Raw genomic sequence first — 20801 nt, forward strand, 5'->3', positions numbered from 1 at the left:
CTCGACTTAAAGTCGGGTTATTGGCAATGCTCGTTAAATCAAAAATCCCGTAAGTTTACGGCATTTAGAATAAAAAGGGTGTCGTGATGTGTGGCATCACTGTATCATTGCTTATCAATATTAATGTTAAAGGTTAAATAAGTTTCGTTAAATAAAATATAAGTATGAAAATCATGTGACCTGCGTGTACTTATTTTCTAAATAATTACAATAATTTATAACAAAGGGGCTTATTTCAATTTCGTGTACTACCGTTTGGACTCAAAAATTCGCCTATGACTTTCGTAAGACTTATGAATGAAGTACTTAGAGGATATCTAGATGATTTTGTCCAAGTTTACTTGGACGATATAATTATTTATTCAAGTAGTTTAGATAATCATTTAGAACATTTAGGCAAAGTTCTAGAACGATTAGAGGGACACGGGCTGACATGTCACACAAAAAAGTGTAAAATAGGGTTTTCCGAAATTTCCTTTTTGGGCCATATTGTACACGGTAAGGGCATAGACAAGCAGCCCGAAAAACTCGAGTCCATCCGCGTCCTATCGGTCCCACGGAATATCAGGGACCTACGTAGATGTCTCGGCATATTTAATTGGTATTGTCAATTCGTCGACAACTACGCCGAAACAATAGCGCCGCTGACAAATCTACTAAAAAGGGGGACGAAATGGTAGTGGACGGAAGAACATAAAAGGGCTTTTGAACAGGTAATAAATATAGTTTAAAAAAACTAAAAAACACGCTTTTAAAGCACATCGAACTAAAAAGTTAAAAATAATTTTTAAAATTAACTTAAAACAATAATGAACGAAAAATACTAGTATTATTGTGAAAAAAAGCGTGGGTGCTTTATGCCATATTTTNTATATATATATATACAAGTAAAGCGACTTAAGTACGTAAACGTATCATGCATTAGGTATAGTCGTGTTTTGTGGGCGGACGGGTCAGACTAACGTTAAACCTGAGGTATAAACGGCGGTAGGAATATATACGTAAGCCGTATGCACGCGGATGATAATGGTCAGTCAAAATAAAAATTTGTTTATATATATATAATATTGATGACACGCACGTGTGTACGGGTACGATAACCAAAAATAAATTTATACAGGAATAGTATTGCCGGCGTGGGGTGGGGTGAATGCGTTATGACAGTCTAGTCTAGACGACGGAATATGCGATAACGCGTGGCGTTTTGAGAGTTACAAACGTACATACATACATACATACATACATACATACATACATACATACAGGTGAAACTAATATAAGCGTGTTAAAAAGGCCCTGTGTGAGTCCCCACGACTGAGTCCTCCTGACTACGCGAAAACTTTCTGCCTTCTAACCGATGCGAGTGAAATGGGCGTGGGAGCAATACTCTTTCAACACGGAAATGAACCGGGAGAAAGAAGAATCATATCCTACGCCAGTAAGAAACTTTCAGAAACGCAGAAACGTTACGCCGCCGTAGAACCAGAATGCTTAGCAATTATATGGGCGACTGATAAATTTCGCCCGTACTTAGAGTATTCTCCGTTCGAATTAATTACGGATAATTTCGCGTTGACTTGGCTACACAGAGCAAAGGACAATTCAAAATTAACTAGGTGGGCGCTGCATCTAGGTAATTTGAATTTTACAACGACACATGTACCCGGGAAACACAACGAAGGACCGGACATGTTGTCACGTTATCCGACCGCGGGGCCCCCTGTTGACGAAGAGTTACTCGACGACAATCTGGTGGACGCACCGACAACGAGAGCGTCGGATAATACATCCGTAGATTACGGATGACCAGACCGAATAGTCCTTTCCCTCTTGCCAACGAGACTGAAGGTTTCAGTCTAATACGGTAAGTCTTGAACGCATTATCAATGACCATACATACAAGAAATATGGCGGTAAGTCAACAATTGTTTATTACTTATATCTACTGTGTATGATGTGACAATTTGTTTACAAAAACTGGCCGGATCAAGAGATAGACTGACGGTTTGGTGGGGGGGAGTTGACACGGCACCGCCATTTGCTCTAGGTTGGCGCTCACCCGCGTCTCTCTCGATATCAGCCGTCCAGCTATTAATATGACAATCGGTTGTCTCCCCGCCCTTGACACTGATATAAGGCCGACGCCGAATATGGATTACGTATATTGCGTTCTGTTCCGTTTTCGACGTACACCTTATCTGGTGTATTTTTTCTGTTCCGTTTTCGACGTAAACCTTAACTGGTTATTTTTGGTTTTTGTTGCGTACGAGTTTTGCTTCTTTTCTTATAAAATAAATTGTGAACAATTTGATCTAGTTGTTGTTTAATAATTGATATTGGTGACAACATTTTCTGTGCCGAGTGCGGAACTAAAGTTCTTCAATTGTCGAAGTATATAAGTGTATACCTCTATATATATTATATGTACATACAATACTCTTAAGAGTATTATTTTATGTATACGAAAGTGGTATCGCATATACCCAGACGCATTGTTCGATTTAAGTGCCGTGTCTATTTATTGTGATCAGTATACACGTTCCACCGTTTATATATATTGGATACGCGTTAAAATTATAAATTATATTTAATTAATAAATAATAAAAAAACTTTTTTTTTATAATTGATGTTGTTCTAATTTAAAACCCTCTTCCTTACCCTAAAATACCTATTATTTCGAAAGTCGGATATATTTCGAAGGTGTTAATAATAATAAATATATGTCAATAAATAGTAAACAATTTTAACACTATTTTGTGTTATTTATATGGCAACGATATTTGTCTACTCCAACATTTGATAATCTTATCAACCGATTTCTCAAAATAACGATTTGGGAGCAAATTATTGTCCTATTCGGATTAATTATCGTCTTAGTAAAATCCAAATTTTTGTAACCTGTAATTCTTATCGGAATAAATGTATTGGACGGATTGTTTTAAAATGTCGGAGCATTATCAGGCCATGAAAATCTCAAAACCTGTTTTGATCAACGAATGTATTCGGTCACGAGACTAGAAAATTATTGACAAAGATCGAGATATTTTTGGCGTTCTCCCGCAACCTTTTTAATATTTCAACCGTTTTCGAAAAAACGATTGCTGACGCTAATTATTAATAACATTAAGCCTGAAATTTTTAACATATCAGCACAAAAACATTTCTAAGATATCATAAAAAAAGAAATAGCTTTCTTTTTAGCCTTAATAGTATAAACTTGTAGGTAGTTTTAATTTTGACCACGAACATGTTACAAAATTTAAATGATAGAAATCATATTTAAATTTTATAAAATGTTACACTTTTTAAAACGAGAATCTTTATAACATGTACTTTCTGATTGAATTTTAGCTTATTTAGTCGATGAAGTTGGACTTTAGAACAATGTCTTTAAATTAACTGATATGTCGATAATTTATTTTTAAATTTTGATAAATGCTTATCAATGAATTTTTATAATTTGTTTTTTTTTTTTTGATAATTTGACCAACCAGTTCCTTCGATAATTTTTACAATTTAATAACTTTAATATACCAATGTAAACAGATTATGTAGCATAACCAAATAAATAAAAGCTATTTAAATTTTTTTCCATTATTAGTGCATAGTTTAATGATTTTTTTTTCTTAATCTATCAAATATGTAAAATAATTGCTCTAATTAAATGGTATGTATTAAAAAATAAAAATTATTATTAATGTTTCTAATTTTAGTCTTTGAATGTTATAAATGCTATCTAATTGTAATTACAATTTTTCAGGTGAAGATATTTAGTTAGACTGAAAATTACATATTTTGATTTACACTAAATTCTCTTGATTAAAATGAAATATCTTAAAGAAAAAATGAATAACAAACAATTTTTGAAGTCTGATTTCTGCAATTACAATTCTATTAGTGGTTCTAACAAAATCATTAAATCTAATTCATATAATTGTTCACGAGTATTCACTGTATTAGCTGCTATTTTATTAATAATTGCATTTTCATATACTTGTATTCAAGAATATGAAAAAAATACTTTTGAAAGTCAATTTTTAAAAAGAGAAATTAAAACCCTAAATGATGGGTATTTATCTAAAAAATTAGAAGATAAAATCTGTTCTATAACATCGGACATTGAAAAATTTGATTGCTTTCCTCGTGGTAATGCTAACCAAGATAGCTGTGAACAAAGAAATTGTTGTTGGTCACCAATTGATTTTAACTCAAAACCACCATGGTGTTATTATCCAAAAAACTATAATAATTATATATTAGTAAATATGACTGAAACTAATAATGGGATAATGTCATACTTTAGATTAATAAATAATACAACCTATACAAGTGATATTAAGTTATTATGTGTGGAAATTTCCTTCCAAACAATTAAAAGATTACACATTAAGGTAATACCTATTTACTTAGTATATTTAATATTATATACAACTTATTATGATTTGAGGGAATTTAAAAAAAAGAAATCAAAATTATTTTCTTTATCATAATTAAACTAAAAAATAAAAATTGAATTATTACGAGAAAGGCTTAGCCTCTTATTATTTTTAGCTTCAATGCGAAGCTAAGAAAGTATTAATTATACTATGATGTGTTTTTTTTTGTGTCACCACTTTTCCTCAGTCCTAATCAAATCAATATCTTTCAATGATATGTTGAAAGAAATTTTAACTAGTTGAAGACATTATCCTCAAAAATTGAAAAGAATTTTCTTGTTCCTTGTAAATTTTACAAATTGGTAATTTTAACATTTTTTTAACTTTTTTTCTTAAAACTTTAAGAAACTTTTTAAAAAATTAACAAATCAAAATAATTTTTTTTAAGATACCTTAGATATTTACCTATTTGGTATATTTTTTGTGAAAATCTGACCCTTTACTTGCCCATAGGTAGTTTCAAATGGCAACTTTTTCACAAAAAATTAACTTTTTGAACTTAACCTTTGAAAATGATAATATATAACATATAATACTGACACTTATTAATATCTTAAATTAAAGTTTATGTAATATACTTTTATATGAAAAAAAAATTTCAAACTAAATTGTTGTCATGTTGAAAAAAACTACCGTATTCAAAAATATACTATTTTTGTATTAAAATTCTCGATTTATATTTCATATTTCTATAACTTTTTTATATTAAAATACCTTAAATTAGTTTACCATAGTAATGAGTTCACCGATTTTTGTATAAAAGTTACATGAATCTAGCCTAAATTGAATATAAATTTAAACTTATTTCAAATTTTTGCCTCCTAATTTAAGAGAAACGAATTTGAATTTTCCCTACTGTACTATGTCCATAGTGTGCCAACGTTTATAATATTAGCTGTTGACTGTAATTTTTTTTAATTCATAACTTTCTTTTCTTATTAAAAAAAATTGTTTTGCTTTAAATAATTCATTTTTAGGTTTTATAAAATTTTATAAAGTTTCTACCTATCCTACCTATTATCAAGATGACAAAAATTTTTTATTTAAAATATCCTTAATAGTATTTGAGCGAGGTAGGAAATTTGCCTTTACTTTATCTACTTATATTTCTATTATCATTAGTCCACTATTTTCTATACTTCATATTTGATGAAAATAAAATAAATGCAATGTCAATTTTTCTTTTGCCTAATAGTACCGTTATTTGTGAATTCTACAATTTTTCTGGTATCTCGGTGTCCTAATTCAACCCTACTTGAAGCTTCAATACAGAATATAGACTCAATGAAAAAATTACTTTTGATATTTGCCAAAACTTTTAAATATATATATATATATATGACTCGCTTTTTTTAATTTACTTACAAAAATATACTTAAAGATTCTAATTAGTGTATTTATCTCTTTTCTTCAATTACTCAAAAAATATCATTATTTCCCAGACATAAACATTTTGTACAGAATGTCCCAATTTGTGTCTGGCAAATTCTATATCTTTTGATCCACTATATATTTTATTACTTTCTTTTTTAAGTAATTTTTACAGTTTTGAACTATGTTAAAAGTACATTTTATTATTAAGTACTTATTTAGTGGATGTGTAAAATTAAGGTAGAAACAGCTCATACTGATGTATATTTATAATACATACTTCCATGCTATATACATTATTATAAGTAATAAAATATATTCTGTGGAATAAAAGTTATAAATTTTTTCTGAATAGATTAGGACAGTGGTCGGCAACCTTTTTTAATTCTCGGGCCACATTTACAAATTAAAAGGAGTTCGCGGGCCAGATAAAAAAAAAAAATTTATAATTACATTATTTATTATGCAAAAAAATACTATCTAAAACTTAAAATAATAAAATGTATAAAATAAAAATTACAGTTTTTAATATAATTATAATATGAAAGTATGAATGTAATGTATTGGTAAAATGCTTAATGATATTCAATTAAATTAGTCGATTTAGAATTTAAAGCGGGCCGTATTCAATAGCCACGCGGGCCGGATACGGGCCGCCGGTTGCCGACCACTGGATTAGGACATTCTGTACATGTCATAACATTGTTTTTAAATTATTTAATATATTTTAGAAATTATTCATAAAATCATAAAAAAACATAATTATTTAAAAAGAAAATTGACTTAAAAAATAACATTTGTATCTTAGAAAATAATAAAATACTCTAAAAGTATATTACAGTATTTTTTTGTTATGCTAAGTTATAAAATTTTGTAACTTTTTTTCTTAATTTCAAGATATTTGATGCTGAAAATAAGAGATATGAACCACCATACCCTGAAGTACCTACACAAAAAAACAAAGAACTATTAAATTCTGAATATACAGTTAGTATGGACAAATCTAAAGTTGCGTTTTCTGTCATAAGAAAAATTGATAATGTCGTTCTGTAAGAATATTAATAACATAAAACAATTATCAATATATTATTTATAAATGTTGTAATTTGTATTAGATTTGATAGTAAAAGTGTTGGAGGATTTATTTATTCAAATCAATTCATTCAAATTTCAGCTGTGCTACCTACAAAATATATATATGGTATTGGTGAACATAGATCTAACTTAACTTTAGACATGAATTGGAAGACTTATACACTTTTTAATCACGATAGTATTCCAACTAATAATGTAAATTTGTATATTTATATGAATCTAGATCAATTAAATCATCTTATTATTATTATTAAACTTGTTAAATAATTTTTTAAAGATAAATGGGTATGGATCTCACCCATTTTATTTGATTATGGAAAAATCAGGGAAAAGTCATGGAGTATTTTTGTTTAATAGCAATGCAATGGGTAATGTATTTATTATTTTAATGTTACAAGTAAAAAAATATTACAAATAGTGTATTGCGTATATAACTTGTATCTTAATATCATTATTAAAATATGTACAGTGTGTTTAATTTATAATGAACCACTAATTAAAAAAATTAAAATATTAATGAATATTTTTTTGATTTATTTTAATTCAATGTTTATTTAAATTTGTCAATCATAAAGAAGTTTTTATTTTCATTCCTTATACTTTATAAGGGTGTCCATTTAAATTTTTTATATAGCTATAAACATGATTAGCTAGCTTATTTAATTTATTTAAATATTTATTTAATTAAGAAAATTACTTGTTCGATAAGACATTTGTAACACTGTTTCAGAAGTTATTGACATGTTTATACCTTTGTAGGAAGAAGAGTACAGCTGGAAATGTCTAGTTATAAAAATAGTAACACCCACCCTTTACCTCCAGTTATTACTTTAAACCATTATTAACTTCTGAAATATAGGCCAAAAAATTGTTATTAACCAGTCACTTTCATAATTAGATCAATGTCTATTAAATAAGTTAGTCAATTATGTGTGTTACCATTTGAAAAATTAAAGTTGACACCCTTATAAGGTATATAAAATGAAAATAAAAAATTCTTTATGATTGATAAATTGAAATAAACATTAAATTAAAAGAAATCAATAAAAAAATTATTATTTTTTATTTTTTAATTAAGTAATTCATGTTAAGTAAAACACTGTATGAAAAAAAAAATTATTAATGTGATAAAGATTTATATTAATGTTATAAAAAAATATTATTACATAACAAATATAAAATGTTAAGAGTAATCAAGTTTGATGTATTTAATAATATTGTTAATATATTATAGTTGTCTATATTTATTTTCATTATCATTAACTCAATAGAATAAATGAATGGTTTAATTAATGTTAATTTTTTATATATTTAGATGTTATTTTACAACCAACACCTGCAATAACATTTAGAGTAATTGGTGGAATACTGGATTTTTATTATTTCTTAGGCCCAACACCAGCTGAAGTTATTACACAATATACTGAAATTATTGGTCGACCTTTTTTGCCCCCTTATTGGTCCCTAGGATTTCATCTGTGTCGGTTAGTAATATTACATATTTTGAAGCTAATTTTGAAATTTTTTTTTTTAATGAATTTTTCTTTATTAATTAAAAATAAGTTTTGTGTTGTACTATGACTTAAATATCGTCAACAAATAGTTCTTTTGTTAATTTATCATTACTTCTCATTAATTTTTTATCAATACTGTTTTTTAACATCCAATATTACAAGTTATACTAAATAATAAACTATTTTTTAAAATAAATAATAGAAATTATTTCATATTTAAAAAATGATTATTTGATGGATGGATCTATACATTTTGTTTAAGTCATTTTGAAAAGATCTAAATTTGTTATATGTACTGACAAAGGCATAAAATGTTTTTTTGTTTTAGAGGTAAATACCTCCTTCCGCCCATAATAATACTAAAATTTATAATAAATTACTTCATTATCAAGTCAATTAATAAAAATGTTTACTTTTTTTGGAATTTTAATATAACTAATTAATGAAAACTATTAGTATTAAGTATTTTTGAGAAAATAATTTTGATATTCTTTTGCATAATTAAAATAACCACATTTTATAACGCCTGCCAGCTCGTGTTATAAAAATAAGACACACCTGCTTGAAGGTTAAAAAAAATATCTGATTTTTCCATATAATTAATATTGACTAACATTTTAAATAATGCTCATTCCTAATATTTAGATACATATTTTCAAAAATTTTCAATGAATATTTTAAAATTTAAATGTTATTAAGATCAAAGACAAACCCAGTGAGAAAGGATAAAGATAAAGTTCTCTCATAATGATAATAATATGTTAAAGATAAATTTTTCTTTCGAATAGTAGTAATGGTAATAAAAGTTTTTATCATGTATAATACAAGTCCTTTTAAAAAGTCTTAAACACTTCATATATGAGCATTTATACTTCATTGTACATGTTATGTTAATGTTAACCATTTCATTTTAAAAGATAAAAAAAGAATAAATGTTTAAGAGAACAAAACAAGTAATTTTGTATAAACGTAATATCTCCTTTCCCAAAATGAATGTGTGAATGGTCCAACAAAAAACAAAAAATTGGAGTAATATAAATTTTTCTTTGTATTTTTTATATTTTTATCCACTATTATCTTATAGTTAAAAATGTTATATATTTACATTTTGTTTTAATCTTCAGATTCGGACAGACATTTTCCCAATTAATAGAAGTGCACAACAAGACAATAAATGCAGGAATCCCTTGGGTAATATTAAAATTATTTATTAATATTAATTAATTATGATTTGTGTTTTGATTATAAGGATACACATTGGAATGATATTGATTACATGAAAAACAGAAATGATTTTACTTTAAGTGATGATTTTGCTAAACTTCCTGATTATGTGCATTATTTACATAAGGTACACTGCAATATTTTTATACTTTTCTATTAAAATTTTGAAAATTACAAAAAAATAAATTATATCAATATAATTATATTTTGTTAGTCTATATTATTCCTGTTGTTTATTAATATAAATTGTTTTATTTTGTATTTTTTTGTTTTAGATTGGAATGCATAGTGTTCTTTTACTTGATCCAGGTGTTTCTTCTAGAGAACCAAATGGCACTTATCCTCCCTATGATGTGGGTTTAAAACAAGAAATTTTCATTAAAAATTCTTCAGGTCTACCATTAGAAGGCCAAGTAATGCTAATTTTTTCTACTATAAATTATTGTCTAAAAATTAAAAGGGAGTATTGTCACTTGTTTTATGTTTAAGTTCTTAATTGGAGAGCAGCATCTCATACTTTAATCTAGTGGTCCATTTCAATACTCTCCTTATAATTATAATATAGTTTTATCTTATTAGTCTTTTTAATTTTTATAACAAAATTTCATTTATTCTGAATCTTTTTTTTTTTAATAACAAATGACATGGTTCAGATTTTTAGCCATTTCATATTTTATATGTATATTTTTAAATATCACAAATTAAAACCAAATTAAATAAGTGTTTTATTTATTATGGAAAATGTAAGTTTCTTTGTTTTTAAAAATAAATAAATATAGGTAATAGATGATTAATAATATATACAATTGTATATTTAATTTTTTTATATATTTATTAATCTTCATGAAAAGACAAAGATGTTGATATTAATTTTATTAATATCAAATAATTTTATAAATTTAAAAATTTTATTGGATATAACAGTATAAATTGTTGTTTTTATGCAGTAGAGAAGTGGTGTGATGTAAATGAATTATAAATGTGTTTTATCTAATGAAAACAGAAACTTTATGTTGTTAATTATCAGTAACTGTTTGTTAAGTAAATAGGCTAAACAGGCTAACTTGTCTGCTTAAATAGTTATAGAAGAAAAGACGAAGTAAAAGTTCAACAGAGGTGACTGTTAGCCTAGGTGTGGTAGTTTTTTGTGGGATTTTGATAGGAATATAAGACTTAGTAATATTGCCCTTCTATGATAACCACTGTAATAGGAAGTGATAGCATGTTACACAAATACATTTTTTTTATTGTATTAAATATTCCATAAATTACATTTGTTATATATTTATATACTATTTTATAATTTAAAGGTATGGAATAGAGATGGAGGTACAGTGTTTCCAGATTTTACAAACCCTAAGATTGTAAACTACTGGATTGATCAACTTTCAAGATATCATAATCTTGTCCCTTATGATGGCTTATGGATTGTTTGTTTATTTCTTACATTAATTATAATAAAAATTGAAGATATTTTCTAACATTATTTAAAATGTAATTATAGGATATGAATGAACCTTCAAATTTTGTAAATGGAGATTGGCAAGGTTGTGCTTTTAATGACTCTTATAACTGGGAAAATCCTCAGTATATTCCTAATATTCAAGGTGGTGTTTTAAAGTACAAAACTATTTGCATGTCTGCTGAACAACATAGTGGGCGTCATTATGATCTACACAACCTTTATGGATTTACAGAAGCAATAATAACTCAATTGTAAGTATCTATTAAGATGTACTTAAATTATTTTACGACAACTAGGATTAGTTGAAATAAATGTAACAAAAGGAGTAATTGTAAATTCTTTTTTTTTTATTATTATTTATTGTTAACTTACATCAAAATAAATTAAATTTTCTTTCTTAGTGCTTTAACAACTATTAGAAATACAAGGCCCTTTGTATTATCAAGATCAAGTTTTTCTGGCTTTGGTCACTTTGCTGGTCATTGGACTGGAGATGTATTCTCTACATGGGATGATATGAGTCAGTCTATAACTGGTAATTCATTTTTTATTTTAATATTTTATTAAATATGATTTAATTCAATTTTTTTTCTTTAGACATTATAGTTTTTAACATGTTTGGAATTCCATTAATTGGTGCAGATATTTGTGGCTTTAATGGAAATACTACAGTTGAATTGTGTTCAAGATGGAGTCAATTAGGTGCATTTTACCCATTTTCAAGGAATCATAATTCAGAAGGCTGTATTGTAAATATAAAAAATCATTAACATTTTAAAAGCCACCAAACAAATTTTAGTTATTTTAGATTAGTTGTTTATTATACAAGGGTTAAATGGATAATAAAGAGCAAAATTTTAAACACTTTTATTACAAAAATAATTAATGGATTGACAACAATTTTAAAATAACCAATTATTAAATTATAAATATTTTAATACATAGAGTGGGATGTAACGCAGTAGAGGATGAGTTATAGTAGTATAACATTATAATAATTACTTCTCCTAAAACTGTTATTGATCCAATAATCATTTTTGTAAAATAAAGTTATAAAATTAAATATATCAAAATCATAAAAAAATAAATAATAATTAATATTTTTTTATTAAAACAAATGATAAAAAAAAACATACCATAATGATGATGTGGCATAGTTGTAACAAGTATAAATGATATCTGACAGTGATTAAAATTTAATGCAAATCTGTAGATGGTGGGTCACATAGCAAATTGATTTTCAAAGTCCATATATTAAAATATATCATCAGTATTTCTTAAATTACTTTTTGTGCATAATTACTATTTTGAATACCCTTTTTAAATTGGTTAAAGGTTAAAATTAAAAAAAATTGTGTTAGATGATATGGTAATACATAAGATAGTCAAAAATTATTTTCTTAAAATAATTTAATTATTATTTTATGATATATTGAGTGGCTATTCAAATAATCATCCTGTATTTGGTTATTTCGATTTATCATAAGCTATTGGTAGCTATAAAATTTTATAAAAAGAAGGGCAGCCTCCTTTTAATATGTATTTGAATTAACACTAGAAGTTTCAAAATTCTCCCTGAAAATATTTGTTTTATTTTTTTTGTTTATCTTTTAATAATAATTATTTTTTTGTAAAAGACGTCTTTTATGTTTGACATAAAATATAGACAAAATAATTTAAATTAAAAATTAAGATAGAAAATTATAACACAAAAGATGGTGATTTTTTATACCTAAATAACATTTTTTGTTTATTTTCTGGGGCCGTTCCCAACTACTTGGGGTCGGCCACCCTTATCCTAAACTTCTACTTGATACAATCTCCCATATTATAAATGCTCACATCAGCCGTCCTCATATCACATTCAATTACATTCCTCCATCTCTATTTTGGTCTTCCTCTACCTCTTTTTCCTTCAACATTCATTTCTATAATTTTTCTCATAGCTTCCGTTTCCTCTCTTCTCATAACATGACCAAACCATCTAAATCTATTTTCTCTCATCTTATCTACAATTGATGCTATACCTATATTTCCTATTATATGTTAGTTCCTTTCTCCCATTTACAGTTGAATGAGGAAAATATTTTCCATTTTTGAAGGCAGTTAATAAGATATGATTTGTGATCTTTTGACTTATTGTTAAAAAAAATTAATCTGGGGAGTGCTAAAAAAAAATTGTGTCAGATAAAAATAAACATAGTAAAATTAATACTTTATCATTTTTACATCAAAGCTAAAATATGATTTCAACGTTGTCTAAGATTGTATAAATATTTTTATGTAGAACAAATTTACTATTTTTGCTTTAGTTTAACACAGTTTACCTAATAAGTTTTCATATTATTAAGGATCAAGATCCAGTATCTTTAGGACAGTTAGTTGTAGAATCAGCTCGCAAAGCGTTAATGATACGCTACTCATTATTACCATATTTATATTCATTATTTTGGAAAGCACATATCTATGGAGAAACAGTTGTTCGTCCACTTTTTTTTGAGTAAGTTCAATTATCAATTATATATTATATAATATTAAATAACAATTTAATTATTTATGTATGCAGAGTTGAGTAAGTTACTTTTTATTAGCAATAAATTACATTTCTATTCACTTAGAATTTTGTAATAAAATTACTTTTTAGTTACTATTTTATAGTTGTAGTGACATTACCATATGTTACTATGGTATTGTAACTAAATTACTCGTACATTATTTTTTTTTACGGATAATATAAAAAATTATTTCTTAGGAGGTAAAAAAAATTATATGAGTTATAAGCTGCAATGTCACAGTAAAATTATACACAGTAAATTATATACAGTAAAAAGTTATATACACAGCCAAGGGTGTAGATATGGATAATTTAAGGGGAATGGTTGAATAAATAATCTTTCAATCAAACCTTTTTTACAAGTGAAGTATTTTTGTAATGGTGGTTTCAAACGCCACTTACTTACACAACATATAAGTCTAGTGTGAAACATACAAAGGGATACCTATTACTACTAATATGCAGTAATTGTGGTTACACTCAAAATGGTAATCTTATCAAAACCATATAAGACAACCTAGCTCAGTTAATAATATGCCATATGGAGGTACTGAAGTTTGATTCCGTTCCAGAAAATCATGTAGATTTTCTTGTCCTCTCTAGCACAATTAATAACTCTTTAAAAGAATATTAAACATAAATATAAAAGATATAATATAAATAAATATGATCAAATTCACAAGGAAATCAAATTATTGACTCCTAATTTCGCCCTGGTTATATACTTCTACAGACTAGATAATTTTTGAACTAATATATTTTTTTTTCTTCAAAATATAATCAGTAAACACAATAATGCGTAATATTCAATATATTATTTATTATAAGTAATTTCATTATATTTTTAGTTAATTTATTACAGGCGTATTTAAGTCGCCAACACGATACTTATAAAGAAGTTTTGTTACAAAAACAAGTAACTTTAGTATGTTATTACCTAATACTGTATGCATGTGTAGGTTAATTAAAATAACTATAAAAATTTGCATGAAATTGATTAGATATGTTTGTAAATCCTAATAATTTTCTAAAATTAAATTTAGATTATCCTGTATAACATGTAATTTAACAAAAAAATAATTAACAGATTATTTTTATTTTAGATATTTTTATGATGAAAATACTTATGAAATTGATAAACAATTTTTATGGGGTTCTGCTTTAATGATTTGTCCTGTATTATCAAAAGTAAGTACATCTTTATATTTATGCAGGATTACTTAAGCTTCTATTTCCTGATTTGGATTTGGCTATTATTTACTATCTCACTAATTCTTATTTCAATATTATTTTTAGAAACTTTTAATACTTGTTTTCCTAGTAATATTAATAAAATAAAATTTTAATTTTAACTTGATATTTATTGTGATTATTTTGAAAGATTGTATAGAGAAATTGATTTATGCAAAAGTTTAAAAATTTAGTGGGTTAGAAATAAATTTCAATTATTTGTAGGTAAAAATAAATTCCCTTGCTAACCAGACATTCAAATGACTTCTTATATTTTAATATTGGTTTCCCAATTACAAATTGATCTGAGAAGAAAATATTATTCCCTCAAAATTTTTAATTGAAATCAGATTATAGTAATAATGTAAGAAAGTGCTATGTGCTTTATTTATTTTAGAGGCATAATTCACGAAGTTCTTATTTTGTCCATACATTTATTAATTGAATTTCATTTAGGATGAAATACATGTCAATATTTATTTGCCAAATGATTTATGGTATGATTATTATACTAAAGAAATTATCATTAGTAATGGAAGTGTATTCACTCTACCAGCACCACCAGATACTATACCACTTTTATTACGTGGTGGTTATGTATTACCTACCCAAGTTCCAGCTACCACAACTAAATTAAGGTACAGTAATAAATCAGTAATTTAGAACCTAAAGAAGTATAAAGTTTAAACTATAATAATATGTTAAAAAGATAATATTTTATACCATTATAAAATAATACATTATTTAACTTTTTGCTTGAAGTGCTTGAGGATATATCCATGTTTGCAGTTGAGTTCTGACATTTCGGAATCATTGCAGGGTCAATCTTCAGAGTGATGGTTGCTAGTCGGTGGCTGCAACTATACAGTATAGTTGAAGATGGTTTCTGCAAAGAGTCCGATACGTCAGAACTCAACTGCAAACATGGATATATCCTCAAGCACTTCAAGCAACAAGACAATCCATGAAAGCTTTATTATTTATTATTTTACACATTCATTATTTAACTTGTATACATAATGTAAGTGAAATGTCTGTCCAACATTTAATATGGGGTAATCTCATTTAAGTAATGTTTTTGTAATATATTATGTTTCATAATTTTCCAAATTTTTATATTTTTCTGCTTGTCACTTCAAAGTTCCAAAATTTAATAATAACACTAGTTTACAACAAAAGGATTTTTTTTTCCAATATTTTGTGATTATAAGTTTAACATCATTAAAATGTGTTCTTTTGGCATATTGGTCATAGATTGAAATTGAACAATTGAAATATTCAGAACTATATTCCTTATAGTATTCTATAATATACTGATATTCAGAAATATTTTGTGGTTTATGTGCACAAAATTTAGATCTACCAATTTTTAATTTTGATTGACTAATTTAAATTGCAAAGTAATAACCTATTTCAGTGTTTTCAATAATTTACAACATAATAAATTTTAAGAAAGGGATTTTTCAAAGCTAATTTTATCTTGGTTTCGGTAAAATACCTAAGTTGAAATTTTTACCATAGAAAGTCAACAAGTGTAACAATGTTGTGTGAAATTTTTATGATTTAATTTTCTGTCCCACTGAAGAAAATCTAAATTAAAATTTCCTAAAAATCGTTATTTTAGAAATTTGAACTTTTTTATAATTGTGTTACTAAAAAAAGGCTAAAGTAAAAAACTTCAAAATATAATTAAATTATAATACTGAATAATATTAATATGATAAAAAAATTTTGATTAAAAAAAAATTATTTCATCATTAATTTTAATTTTTAAAATATCGTTTTTTTACAAAAACAAAAAAAATACCTTTCTAAAATTATACTTAAAAAATAAAATAAAAATTCTATTGTTAAATACTGGACATGTTAGAAGACAGCATAATGAAAAAGTGATGATATTTTTAAGAAATACCGGTATTTTGCAAAATTATGACAGGTCTACTTTAAACTAAACATTTTTTTTTTGGACATTTTCTTTATTTAAATACTAGGCAACTCATGTATGAAATTTCAAAAAAATTTAAAATGGTCGCACAAACAATCTGGATCATTTGTTATGGATTGACCCTATAGTGTCTATAAAAACAGAAAATCTTACTAATTGGATATCACTCATAAATATATATATATATTTTTTTAGTCGTAAAAATCCTTTTGGTCTTATTGTTACGCCTGATAAAAGCAATGAAGCTAGTGGGTACTTGTTTTGGGACGATGGAGATTCTTTAGGTAAGTTTAAATTTTGAAAAATTAGTAATGTAACAATTTTTAGGATGATTTTTGGGGTTGAACCAAACTTTTTTAATCCAACTAAAAAGAAATCGAACATCAATTTTAATAATTTTCAGAAAAAAATTTTTTATATCACAATTTAACAAATTCTGTGTGATAACTAAATATACTACTTTGATTTTTCTAATCAATTTACAAAAAAATAAGTTTCAGGTACCATTTTCGACCAGAACTTAGAGTGTTCGGTTCAGTTCGAACATCACTATTAAAGACATTTAATTATTTTAACATAACTCTTTTTTTTTTATATTTATTTGAGAAAACAATAAGAATTTCATTTTTTAGATGTATGGGAGAACGCTTTATACAATGAAGTACATTTTACTTACAAAAATTCAGTCATAATTAGTGAAGTTATAACTAATAATTATATAGATGAAAATGTAACTTTGCATAATATCACCATATTTGGGGTAAATGATGTACCCAAGTATGCTTGGATAAATAACAAATCGTGTGAAACATATTTTTATAATAAGACTGAAAATGTAAGTTTTATTGATTTAAACATGTTGAATTTATCAAGTGAATGGAAAAGATTTTTGTAGCAAAACATTGATATTAAAATCTAATAAAAAGCATTTTATAGTAAAGTTTACACCAACACATCTTTGCATAAAAGCTACATAAAGAGATTATAACTTGCTTTTTTTTTAATTAAATTTTTCAAATGATATTTACATTTATTTTCATGCATGTTGTCTAATTTAATTGTTTATATTTTCAGGTATTATACTTTCAACAACTAAATGTGAATTTATTTACTAAATTCAATGTTACGTGGGCTTAAGATATTTTATGAAAAAAATTGTTCTTACTTATCTCTCTAATAGCCATCTATTATTAATAGTTCATACTTTTAAACCTTATTATTAATATAGTGATTTTTTAATATACTTACTATTTTATTTTGTTGTACAACATTTTTATTTTTCAAATATACACTAATTACAAAGATTATAAAACCAAAATCTTATTCTTAATTTAGTTCTTATATTTTAGCTTCAATGCGAAGTTAATAAGGTATATTGGTTTTGTAATGTTATACGTTTTTAGCTTCGATTCGAAACTGAGAAGGTATTAATTTTATCATGATATGTTTATTTTTATTTTTGTATATGTGTCTGTCATTTCTTTTTCTCAGCTTTCATTGAACAGATTTTCCTCAACGATATGTCAAAAAATCACAAATCGTATCAAGTCGAAGACATTACCTTCGAAAATTGAAAAAAATTCCCTCGTTCCCTATAAATGGTGGAAATCCTCTAAAAAATTATGATTTTTAAAATCAGTAAATTTCGATATTTTTTTCTAAAAATTGTCATAATTTATTAAAAATTAAATATATTTTAGCTTCGATGCGAAGCTGAGAAGGTATTAATTTTACTGTGATGTGTTTTTTTTTTTTTATTATGTCCACTTTTTCTCAGCTCTCACTGGACCGATTTCTTTTAACAATACGTCAAAAGATCACAAATTGTATCTAGTTGAAGATGTGGCGGTCGAATGTTCTAGAGAGTTCCGCCGCCACCTCTAGAAGATTCCTCTGACTATTTAAGGGCAAGATCGTCGCTCCAGTCAATCACTTACGCATTTTGTCTTAAACGCGCTTCGTCTCTCGCTGTTATTTGTTAGTTCGTTGTAATATAGTATAGTTGTTATTAAATCGTAAAAGTGTTTATTACTTCTATATATTACACCTCGTTACATTGGTGACCTCGACGATAACAAGTATGAACGCCGAAGAACTACGCAATCAATTGGAGGAGTTACGCCAAGAAAACGCTCGCCTTGCAGCACTACAGGCACAGCAATATCCAACAGCTTCAGTGAATCGCGTTGCCGTCAAGTTGCCACCTTTCTGGTCCGAAAGACCGAGCTTATGGTTCTCACAGGTTGACTCGCAGTTTGCAATCTCGGGAATAACAAGTGAGGAAACAAAATTTAATTATGTTGTGGCTCAGCTTGATACGCGTTACGCCGCCGAAGTAGAGGATATTATTACTAACCCACCGCCTACTGAACGCTACAAACATCTACGCGCAAAACTCGTTGAACGGTTGTCTATCTCAGAAGAACAACGTGTGCGGCAACTCATCAATGAAGAAGAACTAGGTGACCGTAAGCCATCACAGTTCTTACGACATCTCCGTTCCCTTGCCGGCACTACTACATTACAAGACAATATTTTACGTCAACTTTGGCTCCGCCGTCTACCATCACATGCACAAGCTATTTTAACCGCACAATCAGAGCTTCCTCTGGATAAGGTAGCCGAGCTGGCTGACAAAATTGTTGAAGTGCAGCCAGCCCCCTCGCAATTCGTCCATGCTGTTGCCACGACGAACAATAAAAAGGAACTCGATGTTTTAGCCGCCATTGAAGCACTCGCAAAACAGGTAAGCGAATTATGTGCTAAACGCCCGCAACGTTCCCGCTCTAGGTCACGTAACCGTTCAAACGTGGAACTGACTAACGGCAAAGGATGGTGTTGGTATCATAGCACTTATGGAGAAAAGGCTGCCAAATGTAAGGCTCCCTGCAAGTATCAGGAAAACTCCAACGACAGTCAGTAGCGGCGGCAACAGACTGTCCGAACCCGAGCAGCCGCCTGTTTGTTACAGATCAAATAACAAAACGCCAATTTTTAGTCGACTCCGGTTCCGACTTATCTTGTTACCCTCAACGGCTACTACGGGAACGACGCCATGCCACCGATTACGACCTCAGCGCGGCCAACAACAGTACCATAAAAACTTACGGGACGGTCCATCTCAATTTGAATTTAGGACTTCGACGCAGTTTCCCGTGGAGTTTTATTGTCGCCGACGTGAGTACTCCTATCATTGGTTCCGACTTCATGGCATACTACCACTTGCTGCCGGATTGCCGTACCAAACGTCTTATTGATGGTGTCACAGGCTTGGCTGTGAATGGTAAGGTTTCCTCTGTAAATCAATGCAGCATAAAATCAGTTGCCAACACTTCCCCTTGGGCTGCACTTCTCGCAGAATTTCCGGACATCACACGTCCCACCGGATTGCCCAGGACAATAAAACATCAAACAGTGCACCACATTCTTACGACACCTGGTCAGCCAATAGCCTGCCGCCCACGCCGCTTAGCTCCAGGTAGACTAAAAATCGCCAAACAGGAATTCGCGGAAATGGTCAAGGCAGGTACCGCTAGACCTTCAAGCAGTCCGTGGTCTTCACCATTACATTTAGCACCGAAAGGGGAGAACAGCTGGCGTCCTTGCGGTGATTACCGCGCGCTGAACGCCCGAACTATACCAGACTCCTATCCAGTCAGACACATACATGATTTCTCGCACAACCTGGCTAATTGCACGCTATTTTCCACAATCGATCTGGTAAAGGCTTACCATCAAATACCTGTTAATCCGGACGATATATGCAAAACAGCCATTACCACTCCATTCGGACTTTACGAATTTCCTTTTATGACATTCGGATTGCGAAATGCTGGACAAACTTTTCAACGCTTCATAGACGAAGTTACCAATAGGTTGGACTTTTGTTATGCATATATTGATGACATTTTAGTATTCTCTAAATCGGAAGAGGACCACAAACAGCATTTACGCACTCTTTTCGGG

At 27.9% G+C, this 20801-nt stretch overlaps 2 protein-coding genes across 2 annotated transcripts; both read left to right on the top strand.

Moving 5' to 3' along the window:
* The first annotated feature begins 3524 nt into the window (after positions 1 to 3524).
* On the top strand, positions 3525 to 18105 carry LOC126903167 (lysosomal alpha-glucosidase-like). Its single transcript, XM_050681186.1, has 19 exons — positions 3525 to 3668; positions 3762 to 4392; positions 6706 to 6857; positions 6924 to 7098; positions 7181 to 7271; positions 8219 to 8387; positions 9542 to 9608; positions 9667 to 9768; positions 9917 to 10054; positions 10952 to 11071; positions 11146 to 11357; positions 11508 to 11641; positions 11704 to 11855; positions 13458 to 13606; positions 14764 to 14848; positions 15347 to 15528; positions 17031 to 17119; positions 17468 to 17670; positions 17910 to 18105. The coding sequence occupies exons 2-19, from the start codon at positions 3826 to 3828 to the stop codon at positions 17970 to 17972; spliced, it is 2850 nt and encodes a 949-aa protein (XP_050537143.1). The 5' UTR covers positions 3525 to 3668; positions 3762 to 3825; the 3' UTR covers positions 17973 to 18105.
* Positions 18106 to 18915: 810 nt separating this feature from the next.
* Positions 18916 to 19758, top strand: LOC126900935 (uncharacterized). Its single transcript, XM_050676972.1, has one exon. It carries the CDS (start codon positions 18916 to 18918, stop codon positions 19756 to 19758), a length of 843 nt encoding a protein of 280 aa, XP_050532929.1.
* Positions 19759 to 20801: the final 1043 nt, after the last annotated feature.

The sequence above is a fragment of the Daktulosphaira vitifoliae genome, unplaced genomic scaffold (assembly GCF_025091365.1).
Source record: "Daktulosphaira vitifoliae isolate Bord-2020 unplaced genomic scaffold, ASM2509136v1 Scaffold_3, whole genome shotgun sequence".
NCBI classification, from domain to species: Eukaryota; Metazoa; Arthropoda; class Insecta; order Hemiptera; family Phylloxeridae; genus Daktulosphaira; species Daktulosphaira vitifoliae.

Excerpts from the sequence above, each read along its gene's own strand:
- LOC126903167 (XM_050681186.1), top strand. The coding sequence starts at position 3,826 with ATGAAATATCTTAAAGAAAAAATGAATAACAAACAATTTTTGAAGTCT. Across the intron at positions 11,072-11,145 it reads CTTATGATGGCTTATGGATT|GATATGAATGAACCTTCAAA; the intron begins GTTTGTTTATTT and ends ATGTAATTATAG. Across the intron at positions 14,849-15,346 it reads TTTGTCCTGTATTATCAAAA|GATGAAATACATGTCAATAT; the intron begins GTAAGTACATCT and ends AATTTCATTTAG.
- LOC126900935 (XM_050676972.1), top strand. The coding sequence starts at position 18,916 with ATGAACGCCGAAGAACTACGCAATCAATTGGAGGAGTTACGCCAAGAA.